At 38.6% G+C, this 22,162-nt stretch overlaps 1 protein-coding gene across 2 annotated transcripts in view; it reads left to right on the top strand.

Annotated features, from left to right (window-relative positions):
* ANOS1 (anosmin 1) overlaps positions 1-22,162 on the top strand; it is a 214,002-nt gene that overhangs the window by 107,385 nt on the left and 84,455 nt on the right. For both annotated transcript variants that reach the window (XM_015126912.3, XM_077988081.1), the window contains exon 3: positions 4,578-4,640. In XM_015126912.3, the coding sequence (XP_014982398.3) occupies positions 4,578-4,640 (63 nt within the window). The remainder of the gene's footprint in view (positions 1-4,577; positions 4,641-22,162) is intronic.

The raw sequence follows: 22,162 nt of genomic DNA, 5'->3' as shown, positions 1-22,162 counted from the left end.
AAATAGTCCATAATCTGTAAAGTTTCTAGGTTAAGTAGAAACATACTTGCTATCTACCTGCCAAATGATGACATATGCGATTAGCTCTCTCAATCTACATATTTTTCTTTGAAATTTAAAGTGTTTCTTCATTGGAATTGAAGCAGTAGCCTCAGAAGAAATGATTTTAGTCTATCATCCTAAAACTTGAAAGCCTAAAACCTTTGCTAAAAATATAAACTTTGGTTACTCTTTTGGATAGTTTTAGGTAGTACATGATCATGGTGCCTCTATGAGTTTATGTAATAGATTCTAAAGCAGTTGTCTCCTGGAAGTAGTATTTCTCTCATAATCACTCCTCTTGTGGAAGAGATATATGGGATTGTCACACGGTAAACCCCAAAATTGGGGTTCAGTCTGGGAGGCCACATGGGTTCTTGGCTTCATGCAGGAAGGAATTCAAGAGCAAGGCTACAGAGTAAAGTGAAAGCAATTTTATTAAGAAATTAAAGGAATAAAAGGGTGGCTGTGCCATAGGCAGAGCAATGGCGTGGGCTGCTTGACTGAGTAAACTTACCATTATTTCTAGATCATATGCTAAATAAGGGGTGGATTATATATGAATTTTCTGGGAAAGGGGTGGGGAATTCCTGGAACTGAGGGTTCCTCCCCTTTTTAGACCATATAGGGTAGCTTCTGGACATTGCCATGGCACTTGTAAACTGTCATGGCGCTGGTGGGAGTTTCTTTTAGCAAGCTAATGCCTTATAATTAGTGCATAATGAGCACATGGACAACCAGAGGTTGCTTTCATTTGCCATCTTGGTTTTGGTGGGTTTTGACTGGCTTCTTTACTGCGTCCTGTTTCATCAGTGGGGTCTTTGTGACCTGTATCTTGTGAAACTAGTCCTGCCGACCTCCTAGCTCATCCTGTGACTAAGAATGCCTGACCTCCTGATAATGCAGCCTAGCAGTTCTTGGCTTCATTTTACCCAGCCCCTGTTCAAGATAGAGTCCTTCAGGTTCTAACACCTCTGGCAGGGCTGCAGTCTTTTGACATACTTTTTTTCTTTTTAATTGCTTGGAAAAATGGAAGTTTTTTGTTCTACATGAAGTATGAGAGAAAGTGTGTCATTGTTGTTTTCTCCTGCAACACTTTAGCTTTTGTTGAAATCTTTTTTCTTACTGGCCAGAGTATTATAAAGAAATAGACTTTAGGCAAACTTATCCTGCAAACATTTACTCAGATGATCGTATATAGGTTGTGCTTGTCAGAGAGATTTCATGGAGGATTACTAAAAGAAGATGTTGGCTGTCATTAATAACATTTTGAAAAATGTCTTTAGATACTGCTGATTACTAGTTATTAGATCTGAAGCAGGAATGCAATTAAAATAGAGCTTTAAATGAATTATATATACTGATGCTAGACTTGGCAGAGCTTTTGGATTAATAGCAAAACAAGTGTGTTGTGCATTGCTTTGATTAGCATTCCAGAAATATGCCTGTTTTTGTAAATGGTATTTGTTTTGTATAAGGTATTTGACTATTCCACAAGCTCTCAGGACGATGGTTATGTGGGATTATGGAGATTTCAAAGACTTGAGATTTTTTGTGCACCGATGTCTATAGTTGTGAAAATGCAACTGTGTACACATGTAGCAGCATGTTTTCATAATTTATATTTTTTGCAATGAGAGAAAACAAAAATCACATGCTTATTTTCAGACACTGTTAGCCACATAGCATTTAACAGTTTCTTTATGGAATAAATGTTTGTTGAGTGTTTCTTGAGTGAAATGATAAAGACTTAACTTGCAAGTGGCAAGAGTGTCATGTATTCATTTCAAATGGTCTTGATGAAGAATTAGGTATTAGCATACTTATTAAATAACTACTAAACATTTTTGCCTTGAAGCAAATGTCTAGAAAAAATAAGTAACAAGAGTTTTGAGGACAAAGCATTGATGTAGCCGTAGGAAACAAAAAACTGGTTCTTTAAGGAAATCATGAGATAAGTAAGTTAGGTAAGTTTTTAAACAATGTTTAATTTCTATTAAAATTGTTTTACTTTTATAATTACTATATTGGTGAAAATTTTGTTTTTGAACATGCTTGAGAGAAGTAAGCACTGTAACTTGGGACAGGCTCATATATGTCTTAGAAAAGAATTGTTAAAGAGCTCAAGTTTTTTTAAAAAAATTAAAATAATTAAAAATGTTCATATGCAACATTACTTATGAAATCTAAAATATTTTTATGAGAAATATATGTTCTTAATGACACTTATATGAAGCAAGAAAGAGACATTACTCCAAACAGTAATGGTCTGGGGATTGTTCACAGGCAGAGATTCAGCTACTTGCAAGGTAAGTCTTTGTCATTTCACTCAAGAAACATCCAACGACCATTTATTCCATAAAGACACTGTCAAATGCAAACATCAAATTGATGGCAGTTCTTTTTAAAGTTTAGTAAGCATCAGAATTTTCAGTAGAACTTGTTAAAAAGAGATTCCTAGGCCATGGTCCCAGAGATTCGGACTGTAGGTAGAGAATGTGGCCCATGAGTTTTCATTTCACACAAACTCCAAGGGGTGCCCATAATATCAGTAATTGATCGCACTTTGAGCATTATTGTTATAAAGAATTGACAGTTGGCACAGGGGCAGTTGATTTCATACATATATTTGATTAAAAAATGGCAATAAATATTGATAATTAACTTTCTTCATAGAGTCTTCCAGTGTATCTTCTAACTATATCTGTATTTTAAAACATGGAGGAGAGTACTAGAAAATAGAGTGAAAAAGTAGTATTGCTTCACCATATATCCGGAACTCTACATTATACATGTCTGAAATTTAACTGAGAATTTTTTACTGTCATTGGAAAATTCGTCAATAATGAAATAGAAATAATATAGATAAAATAACCATGAATGTATGAGGGCTAGGGCTATGCCTATATTTAGATGACTGACATCTGACTATATATGACTATTAATGTTTAAAATTACAACTTGCATGAAATATAATTTTGAGAATCAAGTTTCCATGCATATGAATGTAACATTTTTTTTTTCAACCATGAGACCTGGCTACTATCAATCAGGCACACACAGACATCCCATATGTACACACTATATATACTTTATTTTTATTTTTGAGACAGAGTTTTGCTCCGTCACCCAGGCTGGAGTGCAGTGGCCCGAACTTGGCTCACTGCAACCTCCACCTCCTGGGTTAAAGCGATTCTTCTGCCTCAGTCTTCTGAGTAACTGGGACTACAGGCGGGCGCCACAACACCAGGCTAATTTTTGTATTTTTTGGTAGAGCCGGGTTTCACTTTGTTGGCCAGGCTGGTCTCAAACTCCTGGCCCCAAGTGATCTGCCCACCTCAGCCTCCCAAAGTGCTGGGATTACAGGCTTGAGCCACCACACCTGGCCTCAGACTATATATATTTTATATATCATGTATATATATAATATATATACTATGTATTAGTAATAAACTATATTATATGTGTATATAATTTGTTTATCCAGCAATCTTACTGTTTATTGTTACAGTCGTTCTTGAACCAATATTGGAGTCTGGCTAGTGTCTTTGATTTATTGGAATGTATATAGTAATAAGTTATATGCATGTATGTTTAAGGAAACCTCATTTTCTGTTATGAGACTCTCATGTCATAATCTAACAGATTTATTCAGTGTATTTTAATGGAGTGATTAAACTGGATGTATCTGAATGCTGTTGAATTCATTGAGATAAGGATACAAGTTAACAATACATATGTGCACATACATACAGACATAAATTTAATACAATGCGTTTTCACTTAATTACTTGTAGAAGAGTATGCAAAAAAATAGCCCTGTGCTGCTAATTTAAAGGAAATGTAATATTAAGTTTTATGAGAAAAATTTCCTCTGAAACAACCTTTAGAAAGTATTTCTTGGCTGGGTGCAGTGGCTCACGCTGTAATCCCAACACTTTGGGAGGCTGAGGAGGGCAGATCACCTGAGGTCAGGAGTTCAAGACCAGCCTGGCCAACATGGTGAAACCCTGTCTGTACTAAAAGTACAAAAATTAGCCCGGTATGGTGGCGTGCGCCTGTAATCCCAGCTACTTGGGAGGCTGAGGTAGAAGAATCACTTGAACCTGGGAGGTGGAGGTTGCAGTGAACCGAGATCGCACCATCGCACTCTAGCCTGAGGACAAGAGCAAGACTTTGTCTCAAAAAAAAAAAAAAAGGAAAAGAAAGTATTTCTTACTGAATAGAAAATATTTCTTACCCCAATTCCTCCAGCTGATGGTGACAATCATTACTTTTCCTGTAAGTCAATGACAGGCGCTGTAACTTTTCCTTTTCAATTGTGTTGAAATACATTTTTTGGTTTGCTTTCTGTAATGATGCTTTTGCTCAGATTCGTATTATACCCAGTTTAAAAAAGCAGCTGATTCTTTGGTTTTCTAAACTAACCCGAATAAACGAGCATTGAAAAGCAACAATCACAGGTGAATTCTTTTTTCCTCTCAGCTTTGTTTCTTTGTTTCCATGTTTTATTTATTTTTATTGTTCCTCTCTTCCAGTGTCTGGAGCCCTGCAAGGAATCCGGGGACCTGAGGAAACACCAGTGCCAAAGCTTTTGTGAGGTAGGAGACCGTCAGTGATACTTAAAACACTTGACCCAAATCTGACTATGCTTATGTGGGTCATGGGAATGAATGGCCCTCTTATTCTTCTGCAGCTTGGGGAGTTCATTAACTGCAGGTGTGTGTGGGTATATGTAAATTCATGTAAAAACCTGGCTTCTTAAAACCTTCTTAAAACCTGGCTACCCACTGCTTGCATTATTGGCTAACCAGACAAAAACAAATTTATGATGCATAGATGGAAGACTACAAGCTTTCTAAAGGTATCGATTGTCACTACCCTCTCACCTTATATCATAGCTATTCTGAGCAGTTTTTACATGCTTTTGAAGTATTCATGCCATTTGGGAGAAGAGACTCGTATTATTACTAATGGTGTTTCTCAAATATTTTCATCTCTTTGTTCCCCCTTGGGGTTCCTCCTCATATCCTGGGCAGAATGCTTGCCGGCTGTTAACTGTACAGGAGAGAGGCATCTTACTTCACCTAACTATCAGTTAGATTAGCATCTATCTGTTCATCTCTCCAGCCGGCCAGCCAGCCAGCTAGCCAGCTGGCCATCTATCCATCCATCTATCAATACATCCATCCGTCTATCATCTATCCATCCATCCATCCATCCATCCATCTATCCATCCATCCATCATCTATCCATCCATCCATCCATCCATCCATCCATCCATCATCTATCCATCCATCTATCCATCCATCCATCCATCCATCCATCCATCATCTATCCATCCATCCATCCATCCATCCATCATCTATCCATCCATCCATCCATCCATCTATCCATCCATCCATCCATCTATCCATCCATCCATCCATCCATCCATCATCTATCCATCCATCCATCTATCCATCCATCCATCCATCTATCCATCCATCCATCCATCCATCCATCATCTATCCATCCATCCATCTATCCATCCATCCATCCATCTATCCATCCATCCATCCATCCATCTATCCATCCATCCATCTATCCATCCATCCATCCATCCATCCATCATCTATCCATCCATCCATCTATCCATCCATCCATCCATCCATCCATCCATCCATCCATCATCTATCCATCCATCCATCATCTATCCATCCATCCATCTATCCATCCATCCATCTATCCATCCATCCATCCATCCATCCATCATCTATCCATCCATCCATCTATCCATCCATCCATCCATCTATCCATCCATCCATCCATCCATCTATCCATCCATCCATCCATCTATCCATCCATCCATCTATCCATCCATCCATCCATCCATCCATCCATCATCTATCCATCCATCCATCTATCCATCCATCCATCCATCCATCCATCCATCCATCCATCTATCCATCCATCCATCCATCCATCCATCCATCCATCCATCTATCCATCCATCCATCCATCCATCCATCCATCCATCTATCCATCCATCCATCCATCCATCTATCCATCCATCCATCCATCCATCCATCCATCCATCATCTATCCATCCATCCATCTATCCATCCATCCATCCATCCATCCATCCATCCATCTATCCATCCATCCATCCATCCATCATCTATCCATCCATTCATCTATCCATCTATCTATTATCTATATATATTTATCTGTCTATCCATCCATTCATCCATCCAGCCATCCACCCTTATATCTACCCATTCATCTCTCTATCATCCTTACTAGAAGAATGTGTAATGTTGTCCTGAAGGACTACTGTCTAAAATCACCAATAGCGCAAAAAAGGAGAAGATCTGCTTTACTGGACTGTCTTCCCCAGGGAATACAGGGGGCACAGGCCCTGTACCAGCCTGGATTCTGCTGAGAAGTAACCAGACACAAGGCCAAGCAGACTGCCTGGTTCCAAGGGTTCCAAGGACAGTGGACTTGAGAAGTAGGAGAATCTGAAGGTTTGGGGGGAACAGTAGAGAATGAGTCAAAAGAGTCCATTTTGGCAGTCAAGAAAGCTCAGTTAAGGGTCTTGGCCAGAAGAGGTGCCCCGACATCAGAATGAAATGGTGTTATGGATTATCTTTGAACAGAACTGGGGGGTGAAAGGGAACTCTTCCAAGGATCCAGAGACATTGGTCTGGTCCTCATCCACTACAGCAAATAAATACTAGTGTAATCCCATTGCCTATGTTTCACTCTGGATCTTATTCTGAGAAAATGACTGCAGAATTAGGACAATAATGGCTTCATCACTATGTATTGTGTGTAAAATATCTTCCAAATCTTACTTGACCTTTCCCATATTCCTGTAGTTAAGCAAGGCAGGTAGTAAGTCCCCAAGAGTTGTGTGTAGAAGCCAAGAAGGACTGGGAAGTTGAAGCTCCTCAAATGAATGGCTTGTCCACGGCCAACCCTCTAGGTAGAAAGGCTGGGTCTAAAACTCCTGTCTTTTTATCCCTCTCACTGATTATCTAAGTGTTGTTCCTGGTTAACTCCACTTGGCCAGTCACCAGGGATCATAATGGGTTTGGGCCCCTTGAGATATAGAAAAGACGCAGCAGAAATAAACAAAACTGATGATTTGCTGCAAGGATAAAGAGAGTGAGGCCATCCCATGTCTGTGTTCTGCTTTTACCTTTTCTGTGTTCCTATTTTAGTTAATATTTTAAAAATATCTATTCATTCATTGATTCAACATGAACTTTTTGAATACCTGTAACGTGCCCTGCAGTTTGTTAGTGATGTGGTAGTAAACAAATCACGCAAAAATTCCAGCCTTTGTGGGGCTTATTTTCTCCTCAATGAAAGATCTCAGCTGTGAATGATGGTAACCTGATTCCAATCCTAACTGCAAAACCAACTTACTGTATGAATTCAGTTAAATCAATTAACCTGTGTCTTCAACCTCATTGTCAGATGAGGGATTTATCCTATTGATCTTACACGGTGTTTATTAAAATAGATAATGAATGTGAGTGCATGGTACAGAGCTTATCAAGCTGTACAAAAGCAACACAATGATATTGTATTATGATTGTATACAAATACAATGATTTGTATTATGTGTTATAGGCTTGCGGGTCACAGCTCTGTGAAGTATCTGAATCAACTATTGATTCTGAATTTTTACCCACATTGGTAATCCTTGTCAACACAATTAGAGCACACTGTCTAGTGGAGTGACTGTTGTGCTCTTAACTTTAATTTTCTATTCTATTCCATACACAAACTATACATCTATAGGCACAAAAATAGATTTATAGAATATTTTTTTTTTCGGTTGCCCATGCTGGATTGCAGTGGCGTGATCTCGGCTCACTGCACCCTCCGCCTCCTGGGTTCAAGTGATTCTCGTGCCTCAGCCTCCCAAATAGCTGGAATTATAGGCATGCACCACCATGCTCAGCTGATTTTTGCATTTTTAGTAGAGACGGGGGTTTTGCTGTGTTAGCCAGGCAGCTCTCAAACTCTTGGCCTCAAGTGATCCACCTTCCTTGGCCTCCCAAATTGCTGGGATTATAGGCATGAGCCACTGCGCCTGACCTGTTTATAGAATCTTGAGGAACAAGGTGTTTGTTTTATAAATTTGTTATCCCTAAATATCAGTGACTCTGGGCTGATATTTTTACATCTGATCTCTGAGAAGGAAGATATAATTGAAGGTAATTTGAAAGCTTTCTTCCTGTAAATTTCAAATTCAAGAGCAGGTTTCTGTAACTGCCATTCTCTGAGGTAACTGTGAGGTGTTCTGAACCAAATCCAGTTTATTAAAATGGGACTCAGGTGTTTGAATTGTGATCCCTTCTGGCAGGAAAGGTTAATTGAAACTTGAAAGGTGGGGAAAACAGATGCCATTTAATGTGAGGAGCTTTGATGAGTTGCTTCAACCCAACGGTTAAATAACTCAAGACTTGATGTTCCATTTTAGTGGCTTTGATTGTTTTTACGTCCCTGTGTGTTTTTTGCATCTGTTTTATTTTGCAGTAAGTATCTGACTATTGTGTTGAAGTAGGCTGAACCTTGAAAACACTGATGGCTGTTTCAGCATTTTTAAGCCTAGTCACTTATGGAGACAGGTCTAATACAATCCTGTTCATTCTCCCCATTCTCACATTATTTGTTAAGAATGCATACAAAGTCCATATTGTCATGACTCCAAGCTTTCCCTTTGTAAAAGTTCAGACCCAAAAGGGACTCTAGATTACATTATCCTTCAATTGAAACAATTATACACTGTTAGACATGTTCGGCCCAGTATGTTTACTTGCAGGGCAGTCTGAGCTTATTTGTCTTCTAAGGCATAGGTTTGCAAACCATGACTCGCAAGGCAAACTGGTCTGCCTCTTGTTTTATAAATAAAACTTTATTGGAACACAGCCACACTGGTTTGTTTACATATTGTCCATGGCTGCTTTTGTGCTACAACAACAGAATTGAGTAGTTGTAACATTATATGGCCCTTATAGCTGAAAATATCTATTATCTGGCCCTTTATAGAAACAGTTTTTTAATTCTTGCTCCAAGAAAAAGAACAGGCTGGGCGCAGTGGCTAATGCCTGTAATATCTGCACTTTGGGAAGCCGAGGCAGGAGGATTGCTTGAGGCCAGGAGTTCGAGGTTGCAGCGAGCTATGATCATGCCACTGCAGTCCAGACTGGGCAACAGAGTAAGAGCCTGTGTCAAAACAAAAAACAATAAAACAAAGAACAGTCATAATTATATCACAAAACTCACCTTACCATTTAGAGTATTGTTACTTCTTAATCTGTATTACCAGCACCCATTTCTAAACATAAAACATTGTTCTTGGTAATTTTAATCACAAAATAAATTTTCCTACATGGAGGAGACTTTTGGAGGCACATTAATAACATACCTAGAATTGGTTCAGTTCGTACTCATATCCTGATCTCTCTCACTTCTCATCTGATTACCTATTTTATTATAATTTGCAAGGTAACTTTTGCTACTTTTGCTACTTTTAGGCTGATGTCAGAGGTAATAATGTCTTCTTTTTTTATTTTTTATTTTTTATTTTTTTGAGATGGAGTCTTGCTGTGTTGCCAGGCTGGAGTGCAGTGGTGCAATATCAGCTCACTGCAACCTCTGCCTCCCGGGTTCAAGTAATTCTCCTGCCTCAGACTCCTGAGTAGCTGGGACTACAGGCATGCATCACCACGCCCGGCTAATTTTTGTATTTTTAGTAGAGACGGGGTTTCACCATGTTGGCCAGGATGGTCTCCATCTCCTGACCTTGTGATCTGCCCGCCTCGGCCTCCCAAAGTGCTGTGATTACAGGCGTGAGCCACCGTGCCCAGCCCAGTAAATGTCATTTTTTAAATGAAGAAGTTAAATGTTTGTATCAAAACAGGAAAAAAGTGAGATATTTCAGCAGTCCTCTGGATTATATGAGATTTTTTTTCATGTATCAAGTTTTTGGAACATGGCATGTAATCATAGATACATAGATAGGCAAATAGATTCTGTTTTGTAGATTCAGTTTATTAACTAACCATTATCACTGTTCTCTTATTTTCTTTTCTTTTTTTTTTTTTTTTTTTCGAGACAGAGTCTCGATCTATCACCCAGACTAGAATGCAGTGGCATGATCTTGGCTCACTGCAACCTCTGCCTCCCAGGTTCGAGCGATTCTCCTGCCTCAGCCTCCTGAGTATCTGGGATTACAGGCATGTGTCACCACTCCCCCTTATTTTTGTATTTTTAGTAGAGATGGGATTTCCCCCTCTTGGCCAGGCTAGTCTCAAACTCCTGACCTCAGGTGATCCGCCCACCTCAGCCTCCCAAAGTGCTGGGATTACAGGCATGAGCCACTGCACCCGGCCTGTTCTCTTATTTTCAAAAGTCTTACAAATGATGACAAACTATTTTTTTAACCAAATACAAAAGGTACATTTTCCTAGATTGAAACTTTCCTTTTTCACAATCAGTGGAATCTTAAATTTTAAATGGCAATATTTCTTTCTCATTCTTAATGATCTTAGTTTTGGTGAAACTTGATATATCATTGTTTATGACTTGCTTCCTTGCTGGATGAAACAGCTCCCATCTTTGATTTTGATGTTTCTGATTCATGGCATCTCAACCCTAAGTAAGAACTCAGTGGACGTCGGCATTGGATAAAACAGCTGCCATCTTTGACTTTCATGTTTCTGATTCATGAAATCTCAACACTAAGTAAGAACTCAGTGGATGTCAACATTGGAAGTATGCAGTACATGTTAATGTCATAGAAAGCTGAAACCTTATTGACTTCAGGGATCAATCAAAGCTAAAAATACAAGTTGTTTGGGATGAATATGCATCCTGAGATATGCAGTCTTTCTCAGCCTGGAAATGGGAAGGAAAAGGAGGTTTTCATTTTACTACATATATAATTATCAAGTAATTTATTTGCGATTTTGCATTTTGAAATGTCTCTCAGGCTTATAGATTTGATTCCCATAACAGTCCTTGGAAGAAGTTAGATGTGAATTTCATTAGGTAAGCTTGATGGACAAGGAAACTGATACACAAGGAGAAGGAATTTATTTGTCCAAGATCACATGGTTGGTTAGTGGAGTATAAGATCTAAAATCCAGGTGGTGTAGCTTCTAGTTACATTTCTTTCCTGCTGTATTGTAGGGTTTCCCTCCTAAACCTATTCTGTGTCACAGCACACAGAGCAGAGGATGATGTTTTACTTCCTTCACCAGGGAATAAAAGATGAGCCTGTGTCAAATGTAAAGTTCTTGGCCCAGTCATCCCTGCTTGGACAGGCTTATCCTTAAATGAGAAGGAAGTTTTAGTGGTTTAAAATCATACTTAATTTTTTTTTTTGAGACAGAGTCTCTCTCTGTCACCTAGGCTGGAGTGCAGTGGCTCGATCTCAGCTCACTGCAATCTCTGCCTCCCAGGTTCAAGCGATTCTCTTGACTCAGCCTCCCGAGTAGCTGGGATTACAGGCACCTGCCCCACGCCCAGCTAATTTTTGTATTTTTAGTAGAGGCGGGGTTTCACCGTGTTGGCCAGGCTGGTCTTGAACTGCTAACTTCAGGTGATCTACCCACCTCGGCCTCTCAAAGTGCTGGGATTACAGGCATGAGCCACGGTGCCAAGCCAAATCATAGTTAATTAATGGCACCTCAAGGAGAGAAGGAAGACAGGGCTCCTTGCCCCTTCACGTGGCTCTGAAAGAAATATTCCAACACTACTGAAAAGAGACCTCGAAAAGTAAGAGGGTTAACATGCCTCTCCTGTGGGGATTTCTTGCACTCAAAACTTTTTATCTCTTCAGTGCTCTACAACCGGTTTTATGTCTTAAAATTTAGAGTGATAATTAAATGCAACCCTGTAGGAATTGGAACGAACCTGTACCTGTCTGGATATGTCTGTAAAATAGTTAAAGGTCTTGAAAGAAGCTGATGAAAGCTAAACGTGAAAGTGACATAATATGCCCCAGATGTGTGTTGGGGTGGAAAAGGATAAGCACATAGAATTTAGTACCATTTAGCAATATTTTGCTTTAACATATCCGAACAATAGCTTCCGCACATAGAATATATTTGTGAAGGGGAAATAAAGATGAACTTTGTTGCTATTCTTCTTAAACAGATATATGTCCAAACTGAAAGATGGACTCAATTTTTATTACAAAGATTTTCGATTTGGAAATATTTTCCTACAAGCATTATAGTATGGCTCTTGAGTACTTCCTTTTAAGGAAGTTGTCAATTCTTCAGAAACACTAGAATGGGACCTGCGGTAGTGTGTCTAGTGGGTGAGACACTCAGGCTTTTTCTTTTACTTGGTACAATCTGATCAACTGAGCAAATGAGAGATAGTGGTGGCTCAATCCAGAGTGGTCATGGTGACAGATTCAACATGAGGAATGGGAGAAAGGGTTGAGTCAGTGGTGTCGCCAACTTTTGTCCTTAAAAACTAGGGTAAGAAAGCTGGAATGTACGAGATGTGGGATATGTGTCGGACACAGATAGTTTTGGGGGTGAGGTGGGGAGAAAGAATAGACCAGAAGTTTGGTGTTGAGCCTGGTATGTTTCAGATGCAAATGGAAATCCGTATGAGATGCGCTGTAGGGAAATAGGCACAGGAGTTTGGAATTTAGGTGAGAGTTCTAGGCTGAAAGAACAAATGCCATGCGTGAAGGTACTGTTTAAAGTCATGAAGCTCAATGAGGTGACAGAAAGAAAACAGGTCTATGAGTTAAACTCTGAATCACAGAAACATAAGAGGAACGGGGAGATAAAGAAGGAGATATAAGAGAGGCCAATACGTTGGGAGAAAACACAGAGGAGTGTGATGTTCCGATAGCCAAACGATGAAAGCTTTTCAACAAGGAAGAGGTAATCAGTTGCATCAAATGCTGCAAGAGCATGGAGACTTGAAATTTGATCATTGGATTCTGTGACAGGGAGCTCACTGTGGACTTTGACAAGACCAGTGTTATTGGGTGGCAGAAGAAAATGCCTAATTAGCATGAATTTCAGATAAATGGTTGGAGGAAACAGAGAGGGAGTACAGAAGCGTTTCAGTGAGCATTACTGTAGAAAAAAGTGATGAGGGGCGCAAATGAGATTGTGGAAAGAGGTGTGAACAAGGTAATCAAACATTTAATTGTTTTTACAGTAGATAACTAATTATATTTTACAAGCAGATGGGAATTATTCAGAAGAGAGGGGTTATTTGATGTTGGAGGAGCAAGGGAGGAATTGCTGAAGCACATAACCTTAAATGGCAATGTCTACCATTGTGTGTGTGTGTGGAGGCAGGTTTGAAATGGGAGCAAGCTTCTACGTCCTGGGACAGGAGATGCATGAGAATTCATGGATGCATGGGATTTTAATGGACCAGATGCAGTGCATTGGTGGGTGTGAAAATGGCATCTGTGGAACTTGTCTTTTGAATGCTTTACTTTTCTCAGTGAAAAAGGAATCAGGGTGACCAGCTGAGAGTAAGGATCAGACAAAGGGATGGAGGCTGGGGTGACTGACACATAGACAATTTTCTTTTCTTTTTTTTGAGACGGGTTCTTGCTCTGTCACCCAGACTGGAGTGCAATGGCATGATCTCGGCTCACTGCAACCTCTGCCCCCCAGGTTCAAGCGATTCTCCTGCCTCAGCCTCCTGAGTAGCTGGGATTACAGGCACCTGCCACTGCACCCGGCTAATTTTTGTATTTTTAGTAGAGACAGGATTTACCATCTTGGCCAGGCTGATCTTGAACTCCTGACCTTGTGATCCACCTACCTCAGCCTCCCAAAGTGTTGGGATTACAGGCGTGAGCCACCGCGCCCAGCCACATAGACAATTTTCAAAAAGTTTTTAATATTATAAATAATAGGCTTTTATTTTTAGAAATGATTAACATTGGTCTTTTACATTTTTGTAACACTTGGGCACCAGTGAAGAGATGCAGAATTCATCTAAGTCTTCTTCTTTTCAACTTAGGGGGTGTAGTAGTAGTAGAGTGGAAATGTTTTGAAGAATGCTTATGAATTTTTATAATTATTATGAGATTTTCTTTGCCAACCACCATATGATGGGTGCAATCTGCATTGTATCAAATTTTATAGTTCTGGAACATAAACTTTTTTTCCTTTTTTAAGCACTGAGACTCAATTTTCATTGGATTTTTTATATTACTTGGGGGAGTATCAAATTATTCTAGACTCAATCGTAGGAGAATTGATGAGTTTTGAAAATTTATGGGACCAAGACTGGAGATTATTCAGAATAATTTGAATACCTAAGTCTGAAAAGAAGGGCTAGGCAAGTAGGCACATAAGGAGTTAGGGGAGCATCATGAAAATTGCAAAAGCACTAAATTTAAGTAAAAAAAATTTTTTTGAATGCATGTAAAGCACTTAACCAGTATCTGAAGATAACATACATTACATATTTATTAGCTACTTTTACTTTGAAAGAGGAAGACAAGGTCAACACTTTTTAATTGTATTGGAGGTCAGTGAGATGCGGACTAAAAGGGCTCACTGAGTTTTGTAGTTAGGAAGTCACTAGAAATCTGTGTGGGAGACTTTCTGTGGATCAATAGTAGGTAACACATACAACTCTGGGTTATAGAATAAAATGTAAGGAGGAAATTGAGACCAAATACATGCAACTCTTTCTATAAGTTTAAAGTCTTTCCCTAAGACTGTCTCTAGAGCATAGAGGAGAGAGAGGAGGCTCTGGTTAGGGGGAATTCACAGTTGAGAAAGTGAATTTTGTGTTTTACCTTGGAAAGACTGGAATACATTTATATGTCAGGGGAAATGAATGCTGTCAGGAGTGTGAAGTCAGAGATACATGGAGCGCAAACTGGATAACTTGATTTCTGGAATAAGGAACTAGGGGCGAAGGAAATTTCAATGTGGAGAGGGAGACACTCATGCGTCCAAAGATGCCAACTCCAGTGTCCAGCATGATCCAGAACTGGCCTTCTCACACTTGGTCACGCACACAGATCATCTAGGAATCTGCTTTAATGCAGATTCTGATTAAGTAGGTATATGGTGTTCGGTAGGCATATGGTATTCAGAAGGTATGTGGTGTGGCCAGGAGAGTCTGCATTTCCAGCAAGCTCCCAAGTGAATGCTAATGCTGCTGAACTAAGGCCTAGCCTTTGAGTAGCAAGTATGTGAATGTCCTTCTTGGATACTGGGGCCCCCTATTTTAGGGATAGCCATGTTTGTGCCTGTGGTGGCACATGCCTGTGGTCCCAGCTACACAGGAGGCTGGGGCAGGAGGATTGCTTGAGCCCAAGAGGTCGATACTGCAGTGAGCCATGTTTGTGCTACTGCACTCTAGCCAGGGTGACAGAGTGAGACCCTGTTTTAAAAAACAAACAACAAAAAAGCACTCACTTGAAGTTTTCTATCAATTCTGTGAAACCTTCTGTGATTTGTGCAGTGATATTCTATAGGGAGAAAATGTGCAATTGCTTAAAATGATTAAAAATCAGCAGGTGATGCTAGGCTCAGTGGCTCACACCTGTAATACCAGAATTTTGGGAGGCCAAGACGGGAGGATCACTGGAACCCAGGAGTTTAAGACCGGCCTGGACAACAAAGTCAGACCCCATCTCCTCAAAACATAAAAAATAAAAAAAAGTTAGCCAAGCATGGTGGCACATGTCTGTGGTCACCTGTGGTCCCAGTTAGACAGGAGGCTGAGGCAGGAGGATTGCTTGAGCCCAGGAGGTCGAGGCTGTAGTGAGCCATGTTCGTGCCACTGTGTTCCAGCCTAGGTGACAGAATGATACCCTGTTTCAAAAAAAAAAAAAAAAAAAGGAACAAGAAAAAGAAAAAATCAGCAGATGAAAATGGTTCTTTATAAATAAAAATGAAAAACGCTATTTTATTATTCAAGATACAGAATTATAATTGTTGATTTATCTTTATTCCCCAATGCAGTCTAAACATGATAGCAGGAATAAAGTTTAGCCTTCCTGTCTCATGTAACTAGCAGAATGATGTACTCCAGTTAAATGAGACAATGAATGAAGAGAGTCTCCTTTTATCTGAGTTGGTAGAGCTTTCATGGAGGAACTTAGAAATAATTCTGATATTTATCTTCTCTAAGAAGTAGAAGCTCCTGTATGAGCATTAAGTTTATTTATTTACTTATTGAGACTTTTATATATTATTTCCATGTTTTAGTAGACATAGGACTATTCACGTTGTCTATTTCTTCTTTAGTAGTGTTTATAACCTGTGTCTTTGTAGGAAGTAAATGATTTCATCAAAGTTATCACATTGATAAAAATAGAGTAGGTCATATTATTGCCTAATCTACCTTTATTGTTAGCATTTTGATGTCTGTTAGGTCTGTAGTGATGAACCCTTTTTGCAATAATGACATTGGTAATTTATGTATTCTCTACTTTTTTCTTGATACATCCCAATAGAATTTTGTCAATTTTAGTGCTCCTTAAAAAAAAAAAAACTTCTTGCTTTATTGTTTTTCTTTATTTTTGTCATTTTCTATGCTATTGATTGCTGTCCTTCATTATTTCCTTACTTTTGCTTAATTTTGATTAGTTTGACTCTATATAATTTCTTATTGCAAGAGCTGACATAATTAGTTTGAGACCTTATTTTCTTCTCATATATAAGAGCTTTATGCTATAAATTTTGCCCTATGCACTACTTTAGCTACAACCCACATTTTGTGTTACAGCGTGTTTTTATTTTTACACAGCTATTTTCTAATTACTTCTGTGATTCCATTTTTGAATTTCATATGAGTGTATGGTTTATTTTGTAAATTTTTGAGAATTTTACATATATCTTCCTACTGACATCTAGTTAAGACAAAACTTAGGATTTCTATCCTTTTAAATTTTTTGAGAATTGCTTTTTGGAACACAGTATGTTTTATCTTGAATGACTTCATGTAATATGAAAATGTCATAACAATATACTTTCCTTTTTTTTTTTTTTTTTTTTTTTGAGATGGAGTCTTGCTCTGTCGCCCGGGCGGGAGTGCAGTAGCCGGATCTCAGCTCACTGCAAGCCTCCCAGGTTCCCACCATTCTCCTGCCTCAGCCTCCCGAGTAGCTGGGACTATAGGCGCCCGCCACCTCGCCCGGCTAGTTTTTTGTATTTTTTTTAGTAGAGACGGGGTTTCACCGTGTTAGCCAGAATGGTCTCGATCTCCTGACCTCGTGATCCACCCGTCTCAGCCTCCCAAAGTGCTGGGATTACAGGCTTGAGCCACCGCGCCCGGCCAACAATATACTTTCATTATTTACTCCCTTCATTTGTATTATTAGTGTCCTAAATCATACTTCTACATTTGTTGCAAGCTCCACATCACATTTTTATGGTTTTTGCTTTAAACTTATCTTCTTCCAGAGATATAAAAATAAGAAAAATCATCTTTTAAATATAATCATGTAGTTATTATTTCTAGAGCTCTTCATCCTTTGTGTAGACCCCAATGTTCATCTGTTATCATTTTCCTTTTGCTTTTAACATTTCTCATAATGCTGGGTTGGTGGCTATGAGTTCACCTTTTGTATACCTGTGGTAGTCTTTAAGGCATCTTCCCTTTTCAAAGATATTTCATGGGTATACAATTCTAGGTTGATTTTTTTTTTTTTTAAATAGTGTTTTAAAGATACTGCTTTATTTTCTTCTGGCATGCATATTTTCTGAAAAACCTTTGAGATTCTTATCCTTGTTTTACTGTATATAATGTGTCTTTTAATTTTTCTATCTGCTTTGAGGATTTTCCTTCAGTATCTGGCATATGAAGCAATATGATTAAGTATACTTTGATTTAATTATCTTTGTTTCTTCTGCTTAGGGGTAATTGAGATTCCTCTAACTTTGGACATACAATTTTAATAAAATTTATTTATTTATTTATTTATTTTAAATCATTGTCTTTGCATTCCTTTTAAGTAATCTTATCTTCTGTGGTGTCTAACATTTTAAAAATCCTACTTGGTATATTTTTCTTTTCTTTTTTTTTTTAATTATTACACTTTTAAGTTCTAGGGTACATGTGCACAACGTGCAGGTTTGCTACATATGTATACATGTGCTATGTTGGTGTGCTGCACCCATTAACTCATCATTTACATTAGGTATATCTCCTAATGCTATCCCTCCCCCCTTCCCCCACCCCACGACAGGCCCCAGTGGGTGATGTTCCCCACTCTGTGTCCAAGTGTTTTTATTGTTCAATTCTCATCTATGAGTGAGAACATGTGGTGTTTGGTTTTCTGTCCTTGCAATAGTTTGCTCAGAATGATGGTTTCTAGCTTCATCCATGTCCATATAAAGGACATGAACTCATCCTTTTTTATGGCTGCATAGGATTCAATGGTGTATATGTGCCACATTTTCTTAATCCAGTCTGTCATTGATGGACATTTGCATTGGTTCCAAGTCTCTGCTATTGTGAATAGTGCCGCAGTAAACATACATGTGCCTGTGTCTTTATAGCAGAATGATTTATAATCCTTTCAGTATATGCCCAGTAATGGGATGGCTGGGTCAAATGGTATTTCTAGTTCTAGATCCTTGAGGAATCGCCACACTGTCTTCTACAATGGTTGAACTAGTTTACACTTTCACCAACAGTGTAAAAGTGTTCCTATTTCTCCACATCCTCTCCAGCAGCCGTTGTTTCCTGACTTTAATGATCGTCATTCTAACTGGTGTGAGATGGTATCTCATTGTGGTTTTGATTTGCATTTCTCTGATGGTGAGTGATGATGAGCATTTTTTCATGTGTCTGTTGGCTGTATAAATGTCTTCTTTTGAGAAGTATCTGTTCATATCTTTTGCCCACTTTTTGATGGAGTTCTTTGATTTTTTTTTCTTGTAAATTTGTTTAAGTTCTTTTTAGATTCTGGATATTAGCCCTTTGTCAGATGGGTAGATTGTAAAAATGTTCTCCCATTCTGTAGGTTGCCTGTTCACTCTGATGGTAGTTTTTTTCTTGCTGTGCAGAAGCTCTTTCGTTTAATTAGATCCCATTTGTCAATTTTGGCTTTTGTTGCCATTGCTTTTGGTGTTTTAGTCATGAAGTCCTTGCCCATGCCTATAGCCTGAATGTTATTTCCTAGCTTTTCTTCTAGGGTTTTTATGGTTTTAGGTCTAACATTCAAGTCTTTAATCCATCTTGAATTAATGTTTGTATAAGGTGTAAGGAAGGGATCCAGTTTCAGGTTTCTACATATGGACAGCCAGTTTTCCCAGCCCCATTTATTACATAGGGAATCCTTCCTCCATTTCTTGTTTTTGTCAGGTTTGTCAAAGATCAGATGGTTATAGATGTGTGGTATTATTTCCAAGGGCTCTGTTCTGTTCCATTGGTCTATATCTTTGTTTTGGTACCAGTACCATGCTGTTTTGGTTACTGTAGCCTTGTAGTATAGTTTGAAGTCAGGTAGCATGATGCCTCCAGCTTTGTCCTTTTGGCTTAGGACTGTCTTGGCAATGCGGGCTCTTTTTTGGTTCCATATGAACTTTAAATTAGTTTTTTCCAATTCTGTGAAGAAAGTCATTGGTAGCTTGATGGGGATGGCATTTAATCTATAAATTACCTTGGGCAGTATGGCCATTTTCACAATGTTGATTCTTCCTATCCATGAAGATGGAATGTTCTTCCATTTGTTTGTGTCCTCTTTTATCTTGTTGAGGAGTGGTTTTTAGTTCTCCTTGAAGAGGTCCTTCACATCCCTTGTAAGTTGGATTCCTAGGTATTTTATTCTCTTTGAAGCAATTGTACATGGGAGTTCACTCATGTTCTGGCTCTGTGTTTGTCTATTATTGCTGTATAGGAATGCCTGTGATTTTTGCACATTGATTTTCTATCCTGAGACTTTGTTGAAGTTGCTTATCAGCTTAAGGAGATTTTGGGCAGAGACAATGGGGTTTTCTAAATATACAATCATGTCATCTGCAAACAGGGACAACTTGACTTCCTCTTTTCCTAATTGAATACCCTTTATTTCTTTTTCTTGCCTGATTGCCCTGGCCAGAACTTCCAACACTATGTTGAATAGGAGTAGTGAGAGAGGGCATCCCTGTCTTGTGCCTGTTTTCTGCTTCCAGTTTTTGCCCATTCTATATGATATTGTCTGTGGGTTTATCATAAATAGCTCTATTATTTTGAGATATGGCCCATCAATACCGATTTGATTGAGAGTTTTTAGCATGAAGGGCTGTTGAATTTTGTCAAAGGCCTTTTCTGCATCTATTGAGATAATCTTGTGGTTTTTGTCTTTGGTTCTGTTGGTTCTGACGGGTTACGTTTATTGATTTGCATATGTTGAACCAGCCTTGCATCCGAGGGATGAAGCCAACTTGATTGTGGTGATTAAGCTTTTTAATATGCTGCTGGATTCAGTTTTCCAGTATTTTATTGAGGATTTTTGCATCAATATTTATCAGGGATATTGGTCTAAAATTCTCTTTTTTTGTTGTGTGTCTGCCAGGCTTTGATATCAGGATGATTTTGGACTCATAAAATGAATTAGGGAGGATTCCCTCTTTTTCTGTTGATTGGAATAGTTTCGGAAGGAATGGTACCAGCTCCTGTTTGTATTTCTGGTAGAATTTGGCTGTGAATCCATCTGGTCCTGGACTTTTTGGTTGGTAGGCTATTAATTATTGCCTCAATTTCAGAACCTGTTATTGGTCTATTCAGGGATTCAACTTCTTCCTGGTTTAGTCTTGGGAGGGTGTATGTGTCCAGGAATTTATCCATTTCTTCTAGATTTTCTAGTTTATTTGCATAGAGGTGTTTATAGTATTCTTTGATGGCAGTTTGTATTTCTGTGGGATTGACGGGGATATCCCCTTTATCATTTTTTATTGCATCTATTTGATTCTTTTCTCTTTTCTTCTTTATTAGTCTTGCTAGCAGTCTATCAGTTTTGTTGACCTTTTCAAATAACCAGCTCCTGGATTCATTGATTTTTTTGAAGGGTTTTTTGTGTCTCTAGTTCCTTCAGTTCTGCTCTGATCTTAGCTATTTCTTGCCTTCTGCTAGCTTTTGAATGTGTTTGCTCTTGCTTCTCTAGTTCTTTTAATTGTCATGTTAGGATGTCAATTTTAGATCTCTCCTGCTTTCTCTTGTGGGCATTTAGTGCTATAAATTTCCCTCTACACACGGCTTTAAATGTGTTCCAGCGATTCTATCTTTGTTCTCATTGGTTTGTTGTATCTTTGTTCTCATTGGTTTCAAAGAACATCTTTATTTCTGCCTTCATTTCGTTATGTACCCAGTGGTCATTCAGGAGCAGGTTGTTCAGTTTCCATGTAGATGAGCAGTTTTGAGTGAGTTTCTTAATCCTGATTTCTAGTTTGATTGTACTGTGGTCTGAGAGACAGTTTGTTTTAATTTCTGTTCTTTTACATTTGCTGAGGAGTGCTTTACTTCCAACTATGTGGTCAATTTTGGAATAAGTGTGATGTCGTGCTGAGAAGAATGTATATTCTGTTGATTTGGGGTGGAGAGTTCTGTAGATGTCTATTAGGGCCACTTGGTGAAGAGCTGAGTTCAATTCCTGGATATCCTTGTTAACTTTCTGTCTCGTTGATCTGTCTAATGTTGACAGTGGGGTATTAAAGTCTCCCATTATTATTGTATGGGAGTCTAAGTCTCTTTTTAGATCTCTAAGGACTTGCTTTATGAATCTGGGTGCTCCTGCATTGGGTGCATGTATATTTAGGATAGTTAGCTCTTCTTGTTGAATTGATCCCTTTACCATTATGTAATGGCCTTCTTTGTCTCTTTTGATCTTTGTTAGTTTAAAGTCTGTTTTATCACAGACTAGGATTGCAACCCCTGTTATTTTTGTTGTTGTTTTGTTTTGTTTTCCAATTGCTTGGTAGATCTTATTCCATCCCTTTATTTTGAGCCAGTGTGTGTCTCAGCACGTGAAATGGGTCTACTGAATACAGCACACTGATGGGTCTTGACTCTTTATCCAATTTGCCAGTCTGTGTCTTTTAATTGGAGCAATTGGCCCATTTACATTTAAGGTTAATATTGTTATGTGTGAATTTGATCCTGTCATTATGATGTTAGCTGG

The sequence above is a fragment of the Macaca mulatta genome, chromosome X, assembly GCF_049350105.2.
Source record: "Macaca mulatta isolate MMU2019108-1 chromosome X, T2T-MMU8v2.0, whole genome shotgun sequence".
NCBI lineage: Eukaryota > Metazoa > Chordata > Mammalia > Primates > Cercopithecidae > Macaca > Macaca mulatta.
Note: the sequence above shows the minus strand (reverse complement) of the source record. Positions and strands in the feature narration are given on the sequence as shown.